The sequence below is a fragment of the Squalius cephalus genome, assembly GCF_949319135.1.
Source record: "Squalius cephalus genome assembly, chromosome: 23".
In the NCBI taxonomy this organism is placed as follows: Eukaryota; Metazoa; Chordata; class Actinopteri; order Cypriniformes; family Leuciscidae; genus Squalius; species Squalius cephalus.
In genome coordinates, this window is record NC_137144.1 from 15,500,778 (window position 1) to 15,522,015 (window position 21,238).

The following is a 21,238-nucleotide window of genomic DNA, read 5'->3' on the forward strand; positions in this document are numbered from 1 at the left end:
AGACTATTAAACATTATTATTATTATTTCATAGGCACAACCCAGCAATATTACTCCAATTAGTCACTGTGCAATTATATAAACTGTGCAACGTGGTTGGTCTTTTTATATAGCCCAAGCGCAAAGCTTTCAGACGAGATATCCATGCGCGTTGCGCACTATTTACCAGCACACTATTCATTTACTGCTGATGAATTGACATACATTTATATTATCTTTCTCGATTTTGCTTCTTAGTATTTTTTTCCCTTTTGGTACGCTAAAGAATTTTGACGAATGTGTTTGTTTTTAATTTGAGCGTATTGAATCTATCCGTGGCGGAAGGATCTGTGCAGCACCGTCCAGCGCCCAAACACGAGAATGAAGAGTTAATACGGTCAACCCGCTCACTCTCACACACAGACACACATCAACTGAGCGCGCGCCGACCAGACTCAAAAGCGCAAACGTGTGCAGTTCTCTCTCACTATGGGTGCGCGGGGACATTTGTGAATAATTACCGGAGTTTGACACCTTTGCAGAAAAGGAGTCGGAATCGTTTTGCGAGCATTTGTGGGATTTTTCGAGCGGAGTCCCACTACTAAATACATTTTTTTGTAGGGAATTCGGTGTTTACTGTGAAGGACGGAGAGCCGGTGTTTCCCGGTCCCAAGCACGGTTACGCATCCTAAGGACTAAGAATCGTTTTAAGAAGACAACGAAAAATGTTACTTTCCAAGTTTGGATCTTTTTCCCATATTTGCAACACAACCAACATCGACCACTTACCGGTGAAAATTCAACTTCAAGCAGGTAGGTGACGGTCTCGTGTCATAACATTTTTTATTTTATTTTTTTTCATTTTGACTTTAATTGCGGGTCTTTAATCAGTTATTTGCTCCTAATTTTCCACGCGCGCCGTTTCTAGCTGCTTAATCGGCACGCGCCTGTCCGTGACCGGAGTATGGAGCCATTTTGTTGCCAACCGTGCGTTATACACACGCAGTTTAAATCACATTGTTACATTAACGCTATTTTCTCACTTTCATTTACAGCCAAGACCGAAAGAGAGCCGTTTGAGAAGGTGTATCATGTGGGTTCGGTGCTGGGAAGCGGCGGGTTTGGGACGGTGTACGCCGGTACTCGGATCTCAGACTCATTGCCGGTACGCGTTGGCTTTGTTTTGGTGGCAGCACATGGCCGCGTTTGGCGCCACAGTCACGCATTCATATGTGCGTTTTCTCTTTTTGTCTCTAGGTTGCGATAAAACACGTTTCTAAGGAGAGAGTGACCGAATGGGCTACGATTGTAAGTAAACTAGCATTGGATTTATTTTGGTTTTTACTATTATTAACTAGGTTGTTTCTAATACACGCGTATTTATATTCCAGAATGGGTCGCTGGTTCCACTCGAGATCGTTTTGTTGAAGAAAGTGGGAAGTACGTTTCAGGGGGTTATTAAACTCATAGATTGGTATGAGAGACCCGACGGCTGGTTGATTATAATGGAGAGGCCGGAGATGGTGAAGGATTTATTCGACTACATCACGGAGAAGGGCGCGCTGGATGAGGACACCGCCCGGGGCTTCTTCAGGCAGGTTTTGGAGGCGGTTCGGCACTGCTACAGCTGCGGGGTGGTTCACCGCGATATCAAAGACGAGAACCTCCTGGTGGATTTACGCACGGGAGATCTGAAGCTCATTGACTTCGGCTCCGGGGCCATCCTCAAGGACACCGTCTACACAGACTTTGATGGTGCGTCCTTGACTCTAACCCATCCTTCTTTGCACCTGTCACGCTTAACAAAATGCAGTGTCAAATCCTGAATAATAATAATAATAATGATTATGATTTCATTTTAGTCAGCATTAGATTTAAAGATAAGTACTTTTGAGTGTTTCGCCCCCTGTTGGAAAAAAAAAAAAAGATTTGGTTTTATTTGATCTCCCAGCCTTATGTTTTAGGCACCTAATAATTGTCTTTGCTAGACTGGAAGAAAATCTTAAACCTGTTCAGATTATCTTAGACCTACTAAGACCAGCAAACTATCTTTTTTCTTTTTTTTCCCCTATTTTTTTATTGAAATGTGAAAGACTTCAAACAGAATGATGACCTTCCACTTTTAATCTTATTACAACTCTGAGAACGTTTATATAGAAAAATAACAGATGTTTGTGTATCAAGAGAGGGATGAATAGAGAGATATGTGTATGTTTTGTTGATTTATAACCTTAATATCTGTACATTTGTTTTAATGTTGCTTGAAGGAATATTTTGTTTGCACTTTAAAGTAATTTAATATAGGTTAAAATGATGAATCTGAGATAAGTTAGTGGGATCAGCTGTTACTGCGTAGCATCTGTTTGTTGTGAAACCTGAGTTGCGGGACCACGTGATCCCTTCACGGATCCCTGTTTTTGTTTGGTATCCAGGAGACTCCTGGTCTTTGGGGGCCTGTCACACCAACCCCTAGTGAAGGTGCTTTTGTTGGGGGAAGTGACTCACGCTGAAAGCACGGGGAGTTGCCATAGCTTGTGATTGTTTGTACCTGAAAGCGTCCTTTTTAGATCCCCCTCCTGTTTCAGCTTGCTTGTATTTTTGGAACGAGCTGTTCTCCGGGCTCACAGCAAGACTGGAGGAGGGAGGAGCGTTTGTGCAAACGCCAGACCGCTGGCGCCCCCTTTGCTAGAGTCAGCTGACTAGAGCAGCTCATTATATAGTGCTGCAGTGTAATCAAAATCGGCGCTTTTTATGCCAAAAAGGGTGATTATGAAATGAGCCAGAAATCTCCCTCCACACAGGATTGAAAACCAAATGTTTTGTTTTTGTAGGCACGCGAGTGTACAGCCCCCCCGAGTGGATTCGTTACCACAGGTACCACGGACGCTCGGCAACCGTGTGGTCCCTTGGCGTCCTACTATACGACATGGTGTGCGGCGACATCCCGTTTGAGCACGACGAGGAGATCCTGAGAGGACGGCTCTTTTTCAGGAGAAGAATCTCTCCGGGTATGTTCTGAACAGTCTGATCTTTCAGTTTTAAACCCTTTTGTAGATGAGATTATTAACCTTGCTGCTTTTTTCTGTCCATCAGTGTGCCAGCAGCTCATCAAATGGTGCCTCTGCTTGAGACCTTCAGATCGGCCCACTTTGGAGCAGATCTTTGAGCATCAGTGGATGCGGCCAGAGGAAAGCCCGAAAGCAGAAAGCGTCGACATCACACTTCACTCTATCAGCACAGAATCGGGCAAAGACAGCCTTTGACGGATGCGGGGACACCGAGTGAATGGACTCTGAGACCTTTTTGCCCTTGTTCCCAGTCTGTTGGTTATCAGGACTTCGATTTATGTTACATAAATGTCTTTTTTTCCTCTTTTTTTTTTTTTTTTTTTCTTGCTAAGGGTGAGTTGTTACCCGTAGTAGGGATTGCGTGAGCAGAGATGCTTGTGATCCTTTGATCTTACTGGTTGCTCTTATAGAGCTTGGACATTATTTTCCTTTTAGACTATCTTTTTAGTTTTCGGTGCCTTTTTTGGAAAGCTGCTTTTATGGGATTCAAGTCACGACAGACGCCAGGTGGATTTTCATGGATTTTAGGGGAACTCCCCTGGATTCATGGGAACCTTCAAAGACTGTATCTAGTTATGTGGTGGGTCTCCCTTGCCCTCTAGTGGTCGAATACTTGAAGTACACACTTACTACTCTCTTAACACTATCTCTCTGCTGCTCTGCCATTCATATACACTATTTAGATGGTTTTCCCTTCTGTTGTTGTTTTCTGAATGTCTTCCACTACATCTTTTGACGTCACTTTTTAGACTTTGCTTGGCAGAGACTTGAGTGATGTGCACAATCAATGCAATATTCATGGACTCGCTTATCTTTTCCTTATTTCAATTTTTTTGAACTTTTTTTATTTTTAAATACAAGAATTTGTATTGTATTTATGTACATTAACTTCCATGTATCTTATTTATTCATGCAATACAAACATTCCACATTCAGTGGCTATTTATTTATTTATTCATTTTATACCATCTGCAAAAAGTAAAATTTAAAATGTAAGGGTTCCCTGGGCTTATCTTTAGTTTAACCTAAAGGATCATAGACACGCTAAAGCTATCTAATACTGATACAAATATAAGATTGAGATGTTTAGTGATGCCATTTTCTGATGTAGTGTAAAATTTAGAATCAGTTTTTTCTCCATGTGAAGTGGAAGTAAAATTGTGTTTTAGTCCTGCCACTGTGACAGTGTGGATTTTTTTTTTTTTTTTTTTTTAAACTGGTGAAACATTTATTTTTTATATTGGACACAATAAATTCCTTTCATATGTAACATGTTTGGTGTGTCTGCTTTTAAAATAGATAATAACGCCTCTGCACTTAGGATTTCTCAGTCAGTCAATAAATGGGAAAACAAAGTAACTTGCAATACAGATATTTTGTTGTAAATTGAAAAGTACTGAGTTACCTGTTTCTCGAAAAAAGTAACCTGATTTATAATTATATATGTATATATTCTGGCTGGCGTAAGTGTTCTTCTATTTCCCACCACAGAAGATTGAGTTAAACAGTATGTGAAAATTCTGCCCCCTAGAGGTTTAAGATGTTAAATTTAACCTTATATAAAACAAATTGACAGCTTACAACATCATTCAGTAAAATAATAATAATAATATAGTCAAATCGTTTTACAATTCAGTTCAGTCCATTCCCATATTTCGAACTTGAGAGGAAGCTACATTGCTAGATTGTGTCTCTGACTCACCCCTTCCAGAAATCATGATGAATAGGTAATGTTATCCACGTTAGTCAACAGAGCATGCAAATACAATGATGACACATTGGTATTAAAGCATTACCGTCAAAAAGATTAATAAGATTTTAATGATTAATTGTTATGTAATATAGAATTCAGATGTAGAATCACCTCAAGTTTAGTTGTAGCTACCTACTTAAGGTATCAAATAGGCTACTAGTTACTAAATGAATTTGACACGTAATGCCCATTACAGTATTATAGGCCATATAAACCTTAAATTGTCATATGATCTGGAACGATATGAGACCTGCCTTTTGTTATGGTGCCTGTATTGTGACTGGAGTAGTTTACTCAAGATAACTAATCAACTTTAGCCTAAGATTTACATTAACATAAGGCCATAATCATAATGATAAACCTGATAATAAGTTGACACCTGATATATAGGCCTATTTCAATAAATCAAGCAATTTACACTAGTAGCGAAACAAATTTCAGGTCAAAATTTTCCCACACCTTTTGTGGGAAAGTGACTTTCCCATGATTTGTGATTAGCGTAGATCCATTTTATTTCCCATATACATCCTTAGAACTCGGACAAAACCACTAATAAATAATTTATTCAGATATTATTCAATCACCGATTCATTAATTGAAAAGATTTCGACTAGAATGGACATACTTTTGGCCATAGCAACCTATATTTTAGAGCTGAGCATACCGCAAGAAAGAAAAAACGTACACACACACACATGCATTTATTCATAAGCAACAATAATGGCTGCGCTCTTTTGGTACAGACACATAAAAGGCAGCTATAGTAGGCGAGTATATTCTCTAAACGGGCATTTAATTTTGGTATTTCTTTTGCAATGTACAGTCTAAAGTGAATTAAAATGAATAAACGAACAATTTGAAGAACACACTATTTATTGTGCATTTAATCTAAAAGAAGGCAAGCGGCGGGGCGCTGCCTAGTGTCCACTTCCTTGTTTTGACAATGAACGTAATGACGCTATGCGTACGGAGCCGTGCGCGATGACGCAGTGCGTAAGGCGATGGAGAGCTGCAGCCGCATTGTTGTGGGGGGAAGAGAGGCGAGCTAGCCTGCTAGCATAGTGTCCATACGGCCAGCCCAATAACGACCGAAAACAGGCGCGTTAGCATGGTCGAGCTGCTGTTATCTTAAGCATGTAACTCCGGCTTTTAAATGCTAATATTTGGATCCGGCAGACCGTTACGGATACCTCATATTACCATCGGAATACAACGGAGAAGCGGCTGGTGGACGGTAGCGCGGCTCGTGCACGGATTACACCTACTGCTGCTCAGTAGGCCACACCGCTGCTGCTTTTAGCTCGGCCGTACTGCCTTTAAAGCTTCCTTTAACGTCGACGGCGAAGGTAAGAACAAACCACAAGGTCCCTTTGGGGTTATTTATATATTTGCTGCCTGAAACATGCGTGTGTATTCATATTTTACAGCGCCTGTTTTGTTTTGTTTGACGCCATGTTTGCAGTAATGTCGGTGGCTCTCTCCAAACAGCATTAGCTCACTAGCACAACCGCCAGCAGGCCGCCGGATACCGTGTGTGTCCTTGCTGCTCAGTTCGAGTGTGTTTCCTTTCCAGTCCAGTGTGTTTGGCCTTGTTCTGCCCTGCCCCCTTCAAACTAACAAAAGCCTGGATGCAAATCGAGGCTGTTATCTGTTGTTACACGCCAATGCCTTAATTAAACGGGTTAACGTATCAAATTGCAGTGCTTAAAAGTCAGGTATGGATTTGAATAAAATAGTTAATTAAGTCTCAAATTGGCAGTTACGTTAAATGCTGCTGTATCATTAATATCGTTTTTACATGTATTAGTTACAATGTCAGATGGCGAAATGCACATATTGACAACACAAACGTAAGCGTTTTGTGTTTCTATGCCAACGGTTTCAAACTTGGGTTTAAGTTGCCATGGATACCGGATAGGATATATACCTACAGTAATGCTGCCTTCACCTGCTATCGGAAATTTCCTACTTCCCACTTCTGAAGTCTTTTGGGCTCGTCGTTCAATGCTGCGTTCTTTAGTCTCAAGATGACAACACGTGACATTCTATTCGGAAATGTTCACGTCCTCGGACTGTTTCTACGGCAATACTATCAATACATCAATAATTTGTAACGGTCAGGTTGTACATCAGTCACGTGGCACATCAGTCACGTGGTACATGTAACATTTAGGCGCTCTCAGAAAATTCCCATTACAAACTGTAATTACGAGGACGTGGACGTTTTTTACAAGTTTAAATCTCGTCATTAACGTACAACATGGCGTGAACGCACCTCAAGTGCTTTGTTGTCGGAAATAATGCATATCACTGATGTCACCAGGTTTACTCTTGCTTATTTTGTATAAAATGTAGCATCGAATTCATTGACAACAATATAAACATTCGCTGCGCTATCTAGATAGTCAGCTTGCTGACGATTCTGGACTTTCAGTCGAATACATGCAATTTTTGCTGTGCATAAAACAGACAATATGCTTCAAATGGTAATTTGTATATGTAAATATGCACTAGGCTACTTCAACTTTTAACGTTAGCTATTGCAGCAATCATTCTCCCCTCTGCCATGTTTAAAGTTTATGGCAGCCCAACTCGGGAACTTGGTTTCCCAGTAGTAATATGACTTGAGAGGGTTTTCATGTCCAATTTCCCACTAGGAAACTCGTATTTATGATAATACCCGATAGCACGTGAAGGCAGCATTAAGGCCTGTTCACGCCAAGCATGTGACTTAAGTTTTAATATTCATAATGAGAATAGAGAAATCGACAACACGTCTATAACATAGACTGTACAAAAAAGATGAACAACGCATCTTTACTCTCTTCCGTTGTAGAAAAGCGAAGCCACCAGTGTCCCAATGGCACTGACATCTTGTTAGTGCACTTGAAGTGGAGCCGCAATATCAAGGCCCACCCACACTCCCGCAGAATCGGTTAGTACAGTTTGCTGCAGAACAACTCATTATGTTGTTGTGAAATAAACAGTTATGGAAATGTAGAAATTACAGTTATAGCTCCAATCTCCTCCCGAAAATCCCCCAAAAAGTCTGTTGGTGACTCAGTGACTACTTCGCTCAGAAAAGCTGTCAATCTCAGCTGTCAATCATGAACGTCACACTCCCGTTATTATAGCATCAAATAACTAACTAAAAATAAACTTATTTTAAAAAAGTAATTTGATTTAGTTTCTCACTAACCACTTGGGGGCGATCGAAACGTTTTGACTTCACTTTTCAGGACTTGTGCTGCATCTCAATTCGCCTACTTATACTACACCCTAAAAGTATGTACTCTTTTTGTAAAAAACGTACGCAAGATAATGTTTTATTATACGCGGTCTGCTGGTTTTAATTGCTCAAGCTCCTTGAAGTCGGTGGATTCTGATTGGCTGTAAATACTGTTGATATTCATCATCAGCTGAAAAAAAATTGTTCTGAAAGTGATGCCAATGATACCATCCCTCTGTTATTATCATTATAGTTGAAGTGTGGACTTTAAAGTTAATTTAGCGCTCTTAGTGTGAACAGGCCTTAACAATAACTACTCAGAGGAGTGATATTGTCGCAATTACTTTCAGAACAATATTTTTCCAGCTGATTGTCAATTTTTCTGGATGCTAAAATAGTTATTATCTTTGTAGTTATTGTTCTTGGTGTGAACAGGCCTTTACTGTGTAGTCGCAGTGTTGGATTGGTTTTATAGCATGCATGTTTGTAATTCAATCTAGAATTGGAGATTGATGGGCACATTTTTTTATTCAAAATGAAATATAATCTGTGGAGGATACAAATTGTGGCTTGAAACAGTTAAAAGTTGATGTGTGCTTTTCTTGTACTTCAGTTCCTCTGAGGCATTCAAAATGAGGAAGAAGGTTCGACATAATCGTGTCGCCACCCCGCAGAGGCCTCCCTCGCCCATCAAACCCTCACGCAACCGCGAGACCTTGACATACGCAGAGGCTCAGCGCATGGTCGAGCTCGAGATCGACGGCCGCGTTCATCGGCTCAGCATTTACGACAAACTGGATGTCATCGACAGCGATGACCCTTTAGCTCAGGAGATCAGCGAATGCACCAGCAACAAGGAGAACACAGAGAAGCCACAACAGGTCCTTGTGCGCTCTGTGCGGCTCAAAAACAACCAGCAGAAGAAGGGCGTCGCTTTGACGACTGTGCAGGGTCCGCCAGCTCAGGGCAGGCTCCCGGAGCCAAAGATCCGAATGGTTGAGTACAACCTCCCGGCGGTGCCGCGAAGGCCGTCTGCATACTTCACCTACGTGGAAAAGACGCTAGACGAGCTCGACGAAGAGGTGGAATACGACATGGACGAGGAAGACTACGCCTGGCTTGAGCTGATCAACGAGAAGAGGAAGAGCGACGGCTACAGCCAGGTCTCTCAGAACCTCTTTGAGTTCCTCATGGACCGTTTCGAGAAGGAGTCTTTCTTCGAGAGCCAGGGCCAAGGAGATCCGCAGCCACTTATCGACGAGGACGCCGTTTGCTGCATTTGCATGGACGGTGAGTGCCAGAACAGTAATGCAATTCTATTCTGCGACATGTGCAATCTCGCAGTGCATCAGGAGTGTTACGGTGTCCCCCATATCCCAGAGGGCCGCTGGCTTTGCCGCCACTGCTTAAATTCTCCTTCCCAGCTCGCAGAGTGCATATTCTGTCCCAATAAAGGTGGCGCGCTTAAGAGAACAGACGACGATCGATGGGGGCACGTGGTCTGTGCCATTTGGGTCCCGGAAGTCGGTTTCACCAATACGGTTTTCATCGAACCAATTGATGGCGTGGCAAACATTCCTCCAGCTCGCTGGAAACTCACCTGTTACCTGTGTAAGAAGAAAGGAGTGGGTGCCTGCATTCAGTGCAGCAAAGCCAACTGTTACACTGCTTTCCACGTGAGCTGCGCTCAGAAAGCCGGTCTCTACATGAAGATGGAGCCCATCAAAGAGGTCACTGAATCAGGAGCCACTACGTTCTCTGTGAAGAAAACGGTGTACTGCTGCTCTCATACCCCAAACGGTTGCGTGAGGAGACCTCTTACTATATACGAGGACTCCAAACCCAAGAACGGTTTATGTCAGAAGGCCGCTCACAGGGAGAGAGCGAAAGGATGCCATAAGAAGAAGAACAAAAAGCCGGAATCAGAGGCAGTTGCAGTGGTTCCGACGGTTTCTGGGCCTAGCATTACGCCTAAAAGGTAGGTGTGCATTTGACGAAATGTTTTTCTGGAAAGATTCGCTGAATCTTTGTTTTGAATGGTTATGAATAGGGCTGCACGATATTGTAAAATCTGATATTGTGATGTGACTTTTTCTGCAAAATATATTACGATATGAAGAAATACAGTAACGTTCACCAGTTGATTCTAGAATGAGTGGGGTGATTTTGTCAGGGAGTGCAAAAATAAAAATAATTTAAAAAGCTGGAAAAGACAATTTGGTATAAAATAAAAATGTGTGATTTTTTTTTTTTTTTTTTATTATTGTGATTATTAAATAACATCTTAAACAAAATAAGAAATATGTTATAATATGTTAAAACTGCAAAAATAAGATACTAATATTTCTTATTTAATCTTAATTTCAGCATTTACAAATGCTAAACCATTCATTGAGCTTTTAAATGGAGGAATGCGCTGCCTCTATCAGAGTTAAACTTTGCATGTGTGTGGATGAGCAGTGCCACTCTGGAGCCAGTGGCGTATATAATTTAATCGCAGTGTGGATGCAGTCATATTGCGAAACTGATTTTATGTCAATATATCGTGCAGCCCTACTTTTGATTCTGTGTGATTCCCTTTTGTTTGACTTGTGGATCTCCTTCCTTATAGTTTCAACACAATCCTCAATCAAGTTTCTGTCCAGAAGAAGAAAGTGTTTGTGGAACGGGTTCTCAGTTACTGGATGCTCAAGAGGCAGTCGAGGAATGGCGTCCCGCTAATAAGGCGCCTACAGACTGCCATACAGCCTCAAAAAGAACCAGAACAGGTAAGACTCTCTCGGACAGGAGTGATTGACAGCCCAGGTCATATGCATATGAATTATGAAAGAGGATTTGTTTTGAATGACAGGCATCAAAAGACGAGGACCGTCAAGCTCTGACGGAGCAGTTAAAGGACTGGCACCGTTTACGGCATGACCTGGAGCGCGCTCGCTTACTGCTAGAGCTCATCCGCAAGAGAGAGAAGCTAAAGAGAGAGGAGGTACAATTATCATTCTCAGTTCTTGTGATGCCAGGTGGAAGAGAAAGACATATTTCTTTATAATTTATAATATCAAAGTGCTGGTACTTTTGAGATTCCTGATGTTCTTGACAAAGTTAATGTAATTTTCACCATGTTTTGGTCTGTTTTCTACAGATGAAGTTGCAGCAATCGGTTTTGGAGATGCAACTCACTCCGTTTCCTGTCCTGCTGCGAGCAGTGCTGGATCAGCTGCAGGAGAGAGACCAAGCTAAAATCTTTTCCCAGCCTGTCAATGTCAAAGAGGTAAGGCTGTCTCATTCCTGTGGGCTATGGGTCATTTTGACCTTCTCAAACTCTAAATTGTTCTTATAAGATTCCTGGTGTGAGAAAATTGCATAAAACAGACAAGTTTAATTTTGCTTTATAGTTTTTGGAAATTAAATGTATAGTGCATATTGTTTTATGAAAAACAAAATGTTATGTAGGGTTTGACTTTTCTTCCTTGCACCATAAAAACACAGAACAATATTTCAGGCTTTGAAGCAGTATTTTAAAATATTTGTCGTCATAATATTTCGGGCTCTTTTGCATCAAAGTATAAAAACCCTTATGATAGATTTTTTCTTAATTTGTGCTATATTAGTTTTGATGGTTTTACTGTCATTCTAAAATCTGGGAACATTTTGAATGAGCAGGTGTCTCCAGTTTCTTTGAGTGTACATAAAGCTAGTAGGTTTGTTCTATGTTTGATTTCCCTCTTGTGTTCAGGTTCCTGATTATCTAGACCACATCAAACACCCCATGGACTTCTCTACAATGAGACAACGCATTGAGGACCATGGATATAAGAGCCTAGATGAGTTTGAGGATGACTTCAACCTCATTATCAACAACTGCATGAAGTACAACGCCAAGGACACCTTTTTCTACCGCGCTGCTGTGCGTTTGCGAGATCACGGTGGAGCGATCCTCAGGAAGACACGGCGGGACACAGATCGGATAGGTTTTGACTTCGCCAGTGGAATGCACCTCGCTGAGCCTCCTAAGATAGAGACACCTCCATCATTTACCTGGGATGATGGTAATTCCCTACCTGTTACATTTCTATATTAGACTACTTAAAATTGCAAGTTACAGAGTTTGTGTTATTGGTGAACCATTATAGATTTTATTCTGTTTTTGTACCAGTTGACCGACTGTTAAATCCAGGCAATCGCGCACACATGTCTAAGGAGGAACAGTTGAAAAAGCTGTTGGAAATGCTGGATTTAACCAGTGCCATGAAGTCATGTCCTTCCAGGAGCAAACGGCTCAAGTTGCTCAAAAAGACCATCAGTGATGTGCGAATGGAAATGGGTCCCAAAAAGGAGCCCCCTTCATTGGAGCAGAATAATCCCAAGGAAGAGGAAAAGGCGCCTCTTTTTGTACCACAAGCTACTGAGGAAGAAGGTGCACTCCTATTGAATCACGTCATTTTTTTTTTATGTAGTAAAACTACTTCACATAATTTAACCAATATATACTGTGCGGTCCAAATGTTTGTTTTTTTTACACATTATCGTTATTTTTTTAACACTATATATACATTTTAGATATATATGTATATGTGTGTGTGTGTTTAATTTATGCATTTAAAATCCAGCCTAGTCAGCATTCAATAATATATGAAAGAAAACCAAGTTACATCCTTCCATTTGGTCTACGCATTAAAATCCATCTGGAGAATCTGAAAGTGGATTTAAATATTTTGGAACAGGCACATTTTTGTAGCATTCTGCCATGAGATCTCAAAAAGTCCCAAATCTATCTGGATTTAGCAAGAAATCAAAAACTCATCCGATTGATTATCTCCAGCAATTTTTGGACATAAGAGCAATGTTCACACAACATACCCCAATATACACAGATGGATCTAGATCTGGAAATCAAGTGGCAGCAGCTTTTGCAACAAATGAACAGGTTCAGGTTATACGCATCCCTGACCAAAGTTCAGTTTTCACTGCAGAGGAAAATGCTTTATTAGTGGGATTGAAGTTCATTGAGATTTCTTCACAACAGGATTTTTTAAATAACCTGCAAAAAGTGCCTAAACAAGAAGTTACATGAAATAAATCTTGTTGTTGGGACAAAACATATTCTCTTTTTTAATAAACGCTGGGATCAAGTCATTTACAAACGATGTTGGATAGGACCCTCGAGACTTACACAAATTTTTACTATTAGAAGATAATTTACCAAAGTGTAATCTTGTCAGATTCCACTGTCCATTAAACATATTTTGCTGGACTGTAATACTACTTCTACCCCTTTGAGAAATGTTTAATCTGATGATACTTTTGAAAAGGTTTTAACCAAGTAAACCCAACTTAAGATTTTTAGAAAAAAATTAATCTTAAACACCTTTATTTTTATTTTTGAATAACTAAACCTGGCTCTCGCCTTGAATAGTCGTAGAAGCTGGTATGGTGTTAAAAAAAGGAAAGAAAAATTGTTTATTGTCTTTTAATTTACATGTTATATAATAATACCATAATAATTAGAACTTTTTTTAATAAGAATGTTTTGGTAAAAAGTTACTTTGAAGGCATATGATTTTAATTATCTTCCTTAATAGCTGGTTAAAAGCCATTTTAGTCTCCTTTAAGAACTATGTTACTCTTCAGAATGGGTTTGTACTAAATATTTGATCTATCATTACAGGTGACAAGTCATTACCTCCAAAACTTGAGCCTTCAGACTCTGTGCCACTCCTGAAAAACTCAGACAGTCCCTGTGAACCTCCGACACTGAAACCCATGGAGCCCAGCCCTGAAAAGTGCCCGAAAAAGGTCAAATTTGACAGGGAGACGTTCTCTACCTCACTTCTTAACGGTCTCTCCCCTGACATTCTGCCCTCTGAAAATAACGTTATGGTCGCTACCTCCACTCTAACTGAACCAGCAAATATGGTCAACCGGCGAACGGCTGTGCTGTTCCGAAAGTCAAAGAGTCCACAGAAGCCGTCGAACACAAGTGAATCCTCAATTGACTGCCCTCAGCTGGGCACTAAGACGTTCCTGTCAGTGGTCATCCCTCGGCTCGAAACCCTTCTCCAGCGCAGAAAACGGACACGCAGTGCGAGTGGAGACAGTCAGGATGACAACGAGGAAGAGTGTCCGATCAAACGCTTGGATACTGGTAAACAGCTTACACTTTTAATCTCGAGAAACACTGTACCATTTGCCTGGATGTGTTTTAGACAATGTTTTGTATCTGCAGGCTTGTCTAATGGGTTTTCGGAGCCAAAGAAAGGGCTTCCTGTGAATCGAACGCCAGAGCCTCGCCGCCGCTGTGCTTCAGAGTCCAGCATCTCTTCCAGCGGAAGCGGGAGCATACAGGAAAACACAAGGTGGGAGTAAAAACGAGTACATGAAATACAATTTTTAAATGCTTACTATACAATGTCGTAATAAATAAGAAAGGCCATATTATGCCCTTTTACAAAGTCTTGATTTAGTTTTTGTTTTCGGTTTTCATTCTTTTTCACATTTTACATTACTGCAGCACCTCTCTTCTCAGTCTTTCAGTAACGTTCTGGTCTTTATGAAGCCCCCTTTTTTCGAAAAGTGCAATGGGTTCCTATTGGTCGGCAGGAGCAGTGTGTTGTGATTGGTAAACCTCTTTAAGCGTGTTTGGGAAATGTCACAACGCTTACCATAACCACGAGTTTCTATGCAGTACTAATGCAACTCAACCAGGCCTCAGCCCTTTTTTTTTTTTTCATAATCCTTGGGTGGGAATTATTTAAATAAGATTTTTTGTGACATGTTCATTCCCAGAAGAAAATTCAAGACTACAATCAAGGCGTTTCAGGAAGTTCAGAAACAACTCCCTTTGGAGTGACTATGTGATTTGTAACTTTGCAGACCTATTTCGTGCTCAAACAGCAACATTACACATTAAAAATGTTAAAAGTATAATAGATCCTCTTTGAACGCCTTTTTTCCCCATCTCTGTTAGCGATGTCAGTCACACAAAGAGCGGGAAAGGGAAGCTGGCGATGACAAGACGAAATACGACGGATGATAAAAAAGAGCTGGTCAATTGCGTGGAACCAGGGAACATTTCCAAAGCCAACAAGCTGGCAGCAGGTGAGCATCCAGCTTTTTGCAGGCATGAATGGGTATGTGGGATTGTACACCAGCCCCATCCTTCAGTTCTGAGAAATGGGTCAGACCCAGTTCTGGCAGCTGCATTGGTGTCCCGTCAGCTCTGGGGAAGCTCGCTGTTCTTCCTCTTGCTTGCTTTTGCCACTGACCTGCTCTTCATGGCTTTGTCTAACACAATAAAGACCTCTGCCTACTGCCGTAGTGTCTGCATGTTGAAACCCTCATGTTTTAATAATCATCACGGCTTATCCTGTCCCTCTGGGTAGTTGCTGCTTACTTTTGCTCTTTAACATGGCGCTTGATGGGACGGCTCATCTGAAAACGAAAATCCTGTCATCATTTACTCACCCTCATGTCTTTCCAAATCATTCTTTTCTCTCTAAAACACGTGAAATGTTGATTATTTGCTTCTTTCTTTTCCATACAGTGAAACTGTATAGTGATCACAAGCTCACGATTTTATGATGATTATATTAGCATTCACACCAACACACTAACTTTTTCACACAATTTTAATTCATTTTAAGCTCACTCTGCAGTTTTGTCGTTTGCCGCTTTAAATTTTCAAGCTCTTTAAAGTCGGGTGGTTTCTAAATTCACTATTCTCTTAGAATTAGAACTAGGGCTGTCATGAATTCCGATTCTCTCTACACGATTACAGTGGTGAAGAATCATGAATTGATAATATCACTATCACAATATATGTATTCTATATATTTCTAATTTTGAAAAGTAAGGTCAGATTCATCTTTAACTTGTTTATTTTGTGTTACCAGAGAGTTACTCGCACTGTTTTATTTACGAGATCATATGTGTAGCATTAACACGATATCAGTATTTAATATATATATATATATATATATATATATATATATATATATATATATATATATATATATATATATATATATATATATTAGGGCTGTCAAACGATTAATCGCGATTAATCGCATCCAAAATAAAAGTTTGTTTGTACATAATATATGTGTGTGTACGGTGTATAATTTTCTATATATAAATACACACACATGCATGTATATATTTAAGAAATATTTGCATGTATATACTGTGTATTTATATTTATATTATATATAATTTATATTATATATAAATATTTTATATATAAATAACACATTTTCTTAAATATATATATGCATGTGTGTGTATTTATATATAGAAAATAATTATACTCCGTACACAGACATATATTATGTAAACACAAACTTTTATTTTGGATGCGATTAATCGCGATTAATCGTTTGACAGCCCTAATATATATATATATATATATATCACAGTTAACGTAAATACCGGTATATTGTGACATCCCTGATTAAAATGTTTATTAAAACCTAGTAGTAGTTCTTGGTGTGAACCAACCTTAACACTGAAATTTATTCATGTAGCTATTCATTTAAAATAGTAGCTCTGAAACACTGTTTGCATATCTGCATATTCAGATTTGGCCAATTATCTTGTTTTGTTTCACATAATTATATATATATACAAAGCAAATGAGACTTGACTGCTTTGGCAGAGGGGAAGATTTTAAGTAAATGGAAACTTAAAAGTCGGCATGTTCTTTATGCAAATATATTATATGATTTAAGAGGTCATGTGGACGGCTTTTATCCCGTTTTTGTAGCTTGAAAGTCCCTGTTCTTGCATAGAAAAAAGCAGAAAGAAAAAAAACTTGTCTTTTTGTGTTCAAGCAAAGTATGTGGGGGCTTTTTGAACTACTTAGGGTGTGTAAAGGATGACGGAATTTGTATTTTTTGATGAACCAACCCTTTAAAGATAATTTCACCCCAAACAGTATTTCTTGACTGCTTACCATCGATATGCTGAGTGAAAACTTTTGGCCTGCCACGTGCTTTCTCAGAAATAGAAGGCTTACTTCTGCATTCTGACCCGCAAGCATGTCAGAGTCTGAGTTGGCTCATTAGTCACGTGACATGTTTGACCTTTCCAGACCACACCAAAACCATTTTTAGCACTTTTTTTTTTCAAATTCTGTTTTGAATTAAAAATATACAAATCAATTTGTTTTTGGAAGTGGCATTAGAAGCATAATGGTGTCTGGTTATTGGCTCGGCATGCTTCCGTTAAAGAAATGATCCACTGCTGCTGATTGGCTAAATACTGCCGTGGCTCTTGAGGTGTTCTGCGCCATTTTTTTAAGGTGAACCCCTCATAACTTTCCATTATTCCTACTTTCATAGAGATTGACAGCAGCAATATTTGGATGCCTGCTAACACTACACCACTAAATCTGGAGCCCCTTAAACTAGTTTGGGCCAAACTTAGTGGATATCCTTCCTATCCTGCCTTGGTGAGTGTGCATGTGTGCATGCCGTCAGAGACTGGTTCTCCTTCTCTTCCTCTTCATTATTTCATGCATCTGCCTCCTCAGTGGCCAACAGTCAACCATAACATTATTACCAGGTGATACAACCAGGATATGCATGTGCGTACTTTTTTTTTTTTTTTTTTTGGTGTATGTGAGTGAGCGTGTACATGTGTGTGTGTGCGTTCCTGTGTTTGGTGGCAACCATATCCATTTCCAACAGTTTATACATTAGCGGTCACAGGCACACTCCAGTTTCCAGGTTACCAGGACTTTCGAGATGCACGTTCAAAGATTACTGTTTTTGATGGCCTCTCTGCCCACCTGTAGATCATAGATCCTCAGATGCCTCGGGCGGGTTGCCATCTCAACGACGAGTACATTCCCATCCCTCCACGGGACGTGCTCAGGGTCGGAGAGCTGATGCAGTACAGGTCCAAGGAGAAACTCTTCCTCGTCCGCTTCTTCGACAGCAGACGCAACTGGTGAGAAGTCTTTCTTTGAGAGAAGCGTTCAAATAAAGCGAAATGTGTTAACAATGTGTCTAACACCAGAGGTTTTTAAGCTGGCAGGATGGGAGTTTATTAAATGTATCTTTAGGGCAGTGAAACTTAACATAGTATCTACATTTTTAACACATATCTCATATTTTTAACACATACACCCCCCCCCCCCCCCCATTTAATGTTAGTCTATGTATCTCTAGTACTAGGATAATATTCAAATTAAAATGTATTACAATTTGCTTTTTATGTGACAATAGCCCCTTTCACACAGCAATCCCGGTAAATTACCGTAAAATTGCCAGAACGGTAAATTCAAAAATGTGCTGTTCATACAAGCAACAGCGTTCTAGCTTTTTACCAGTAATAGACCATTCAAAATACTGGTAATCTTCATTCCACGTTCACACAGCGCATATACCGGTAATTTACTGGTAATGTTACAACTTCCCTTACTGGTAAATTGCCGGAACCAATTTTACCAGTATATTTAAATAGGTCCTGTTCACACATGATCTGTTACTGGTAATTTACCAGTAAGACTGTATGTGTGAAAGGGGCTAATAATGATATTTTTAAATAATTATACATTTAAAAATGAACAATTTTACAAAAATAAAAAATTAATTATTTCATTTCATTTTAAAGGTACAATCTGTAATTTTTTCGCCGCCAGAGGTCGCATTTTCAAAACAATAACAAAGACCAAGCTTGATGACGTTATGAAGGAGAGTGGAACGATGGGAGATGTCGTTTTCACCATCCAGAGATGTATGGAATTCACGAATCATATAAATTATATATCAGCTAACAAATTAGTTTTTATATTACCTGTACGTTTGATCACACTATTTTATGCCATTGTAATGAATTGGCTGCAAGGAACGTGAAATGTAATGCCATATTAGCCTGTTACTAATATGTGACAATTTGTCAAATGATTTGGTGGGTTAATGCTGCGCAGTTTTACACGTTTAAAACAATCGTTACCAGTTCAAACAAACTACTGAAGTTACTGAAGTTCAAACAAAGTGCAATATAACTGTATGTGTACAATAAATAATAATGGCTTACCTGTCTACTAAAACACATGCGAGAGCAGAGTCTCTGTCGACAGATCAAGTCCCAAGTTTGTCGCGAAGCTCTCTCCATCTTGAAAACGCCACGCCGATATCGATCCTTGTTTTATTTCTCCATTTGTCCCAAAGCCTGCTTGCCTCAGTTGATCTACGTTTACGTTTTTTGGGAATTTCTGTACTCGCCGATCAATATTCGTGAACCATGATGACTGAACGACACAACAGTGGCGTGCGAGATATTGTATCATAGATATACATAGATTCTATATTATGTCTACAAACAGAAAACTAGGACAGCGCGGATATAACGTTATTAATATGCGACAATGACAAGGGACGAGCCATTATTTAAAACTGGAATTTCTCTGGATTTATAAACTTTTGGGATAATGTAATGTAAGTAGTTTTTGATTATTTTATTAAAAAAATCTTACATATTGTACCTTTAAAAGGGTCTTAATACATGAAAATATACAATTACCTTTGTTTTAGTATGGGGGTTTTATCACAAGGAATCATCATATTTAGGAGTATACGTCATTGAAACGTTTTAAAACGCCTTTCTTATCCAACCGTCTGTTTCTGTAGTATTGTGTTGGGTATCAGTTTCAGTGTGGACAGAGAATGGACTGGTTGGGACACAGTGTTACGTTTAAAAGTTCTGCTTCTGCTGTCTTTTTAAAATAACTCTGTACTCTTTAATCTCCATCAGGCAATGGCTTCCTAAATCCAAGATGGTACCATTTGGAATCGACGAGACCTTAGACAAAAGCAAAATGTTGGAGGGCAGAACGTCAGGCATCCGTAAAGCTGTGCAAAGCGCCTTCAACCGTGCCATGAACCACTTGAGCCTTGTCCAGGACTTAGGCGCTGGAGATTAACCCCAGTTCAGGGGGGGGGGTATATTGGAGGGTCTCATCCAGCCCCACGTTTACCCGACTCTACGCTCCCGTATCCGAATGGCCGTGTTTACCAAGCCCCTCCCTCCCAATTCTGTTAGGAGCCGGCGAGTTTCTCAACCTATGAATGTGAGAGCGCCTTCACTCTCCTGTAATGTGCTGCAAGACTGCTGTGAACTCTCACACTGCCATCAACTTTCCTTTACACTTCCATCACCATCCACGATACACCTTGTGTTTAACTCTGGCTGTAAATAACGTCATCCTAAATTATCCAACACTAATTTATTGTTGTTTTTTTTTGGTTTGTACCGCACACGACCTCCTGGAAGATTTCTACTCCAAGGTAATTTCTCAACCGCGCTGAGGTGCGAACCCATCTGGTGCTACATCACGTGCAAAGCCTTGATTTTTCCATACTAGAGACTTTTGGAAGGGGCTGACGCACTTACTGTATCAAACTTTTGTTGTTTTTCTTTTTTTTTTTTTTTTTTTAACGGTTAAGTTATTGTAATGTCAATGCAAGCTTCTCCTCCTTGGCATTAACATGTTATCTACTTTTTTATATAAAAATATTCTTATGGGACACAACTAAGTGATGTTTGTAAATATTTATATAAAGCTAAGAAATTATATACATGTAATACTTTAGAGTGGTTAAAAAAAAAAAAAAAATCGGAGAAGAGGAAACAACAGTAGCGATGAACGCCAGAAGTGCATCACTCATGCAAAACCAAAAATTTTGCTGCCCAGTTTTTTTTTTTGTGGAATGTTTATTCCCTTTTTCATATTAGTTTGTGTGAATGTTTCAGGCAGGTAGTATGAAAAGAAAAAAAAAATCCCCCAATTTGTTGCTTTTTATTTTACTGTGCTCTCGGGAACTGTATTATAGGTCTGAATAAAGATGTGCCTGTACAAAGGTGTTGTATTAGGACAAAGAAAAGTATGCAAAACTTTATATTTGGAGTAGGCATATTTTGGTGGAAGCTGTGTTTGCCTATTTTTGCTTTGTGTGTGGGTGTTTTAATCATAACCATCTGTTGTGACTGTTTAACTGTGTCTCTCTCCAGTATGGATTCTGGGTAGCATTCTGGGTTAAAACACTTTTTTTTTTTTTTTTCCTTTTTTTTTTTATGAATGTCTTGTATTGACCGGTACTCTTGTTTCTTTTCTCTGGGAGGATCACATTATAGCCAATGATAGTGAGTGCTGGCGAGATCCAGTATTTTTTAAGTACACTGAAAATAAACAAAAAAAAATGACAAATTG

General features: G+C 39.6%; 2 protein-coding genes across 4 annotated transcripts; both read left to right on the plus strand.

Annotated features, from left to right (window-relative positions):
• The first annotated feature begins 393 nt into the window (after window positions 1–393).
• On the plus strand, window positions 394–4,314 carry pim3 (Pim-3 proto-oncogene, serine/threonine kinase). The gene is made up of 6 exons (XM_079858542.1): window positions 394–791; window positions 1,034–1,143; window positions 1,236–1,286; window positions 1,370–1,733; window positions 2,810–2,986; window positions 3,072–4,314. The coding sequence occupies exons 1-6, from the start codon at window positions 704–706 to the stop codon at window positions 3,239–3,241; spliced, it is 960 nt and encodes a 319-aa protein (XP_079714668.1). The 5' UTR covers window positions 394–703; the 3' UTR covers window positions 3,242–4,314.
• A 1,473-nt stretch (window positions 4,315–5,787) lies between these two features.
• On the plus strand, window positions 5,788–20,683 carry brd1b (bromodomain containing 1b). 3 transcript variants are annotated; one of them, XM_079858519.1, is made up of 13 exons: window positions 5,788–6,145; window positions 8,642–10,006; window positions 10,640–10,796; window positions 10,880–11,011; window positions 11,168–11,296; window positions 11,762–12,074; window positions 12,182–12,442; window positions 13,694–14,170; window positions 14,252–14,381; window positions 14,993–15,123; window positions 17,364–17,473; window positions 17,819–17,973; window positions 19,783–20,683. In XM_079858519.1, the coding sequence occupies exons 2-13, from the start codon at window positions 8,661–8,663 to the stop codon at window positions 19,949–19,951; spliced, it is 3,510 nt and encodes a 1,169-aa protein (XP_079714645.1). In that variant the 5' UTR covers window positions 5,788–6,145; window positions 8,642–8,660; the 3' UTR covers window positions 19,952–20,683. The 3 variants fall into 3 exon arrangements, with proteins under 3 accessions (XP_079714645.1, XP_079714646.1, XP_079714647.1); XM_079858521.1 differs by lacking the exon at window positions 5,788–6,145 and adding an exon at window positions 7,702–7,734; XM_079858520.1 differs by lacking the exon at window positions 17,364–17,473.
• Window positions 20,684–21,238: the final 555 nt, after the last annotated feature.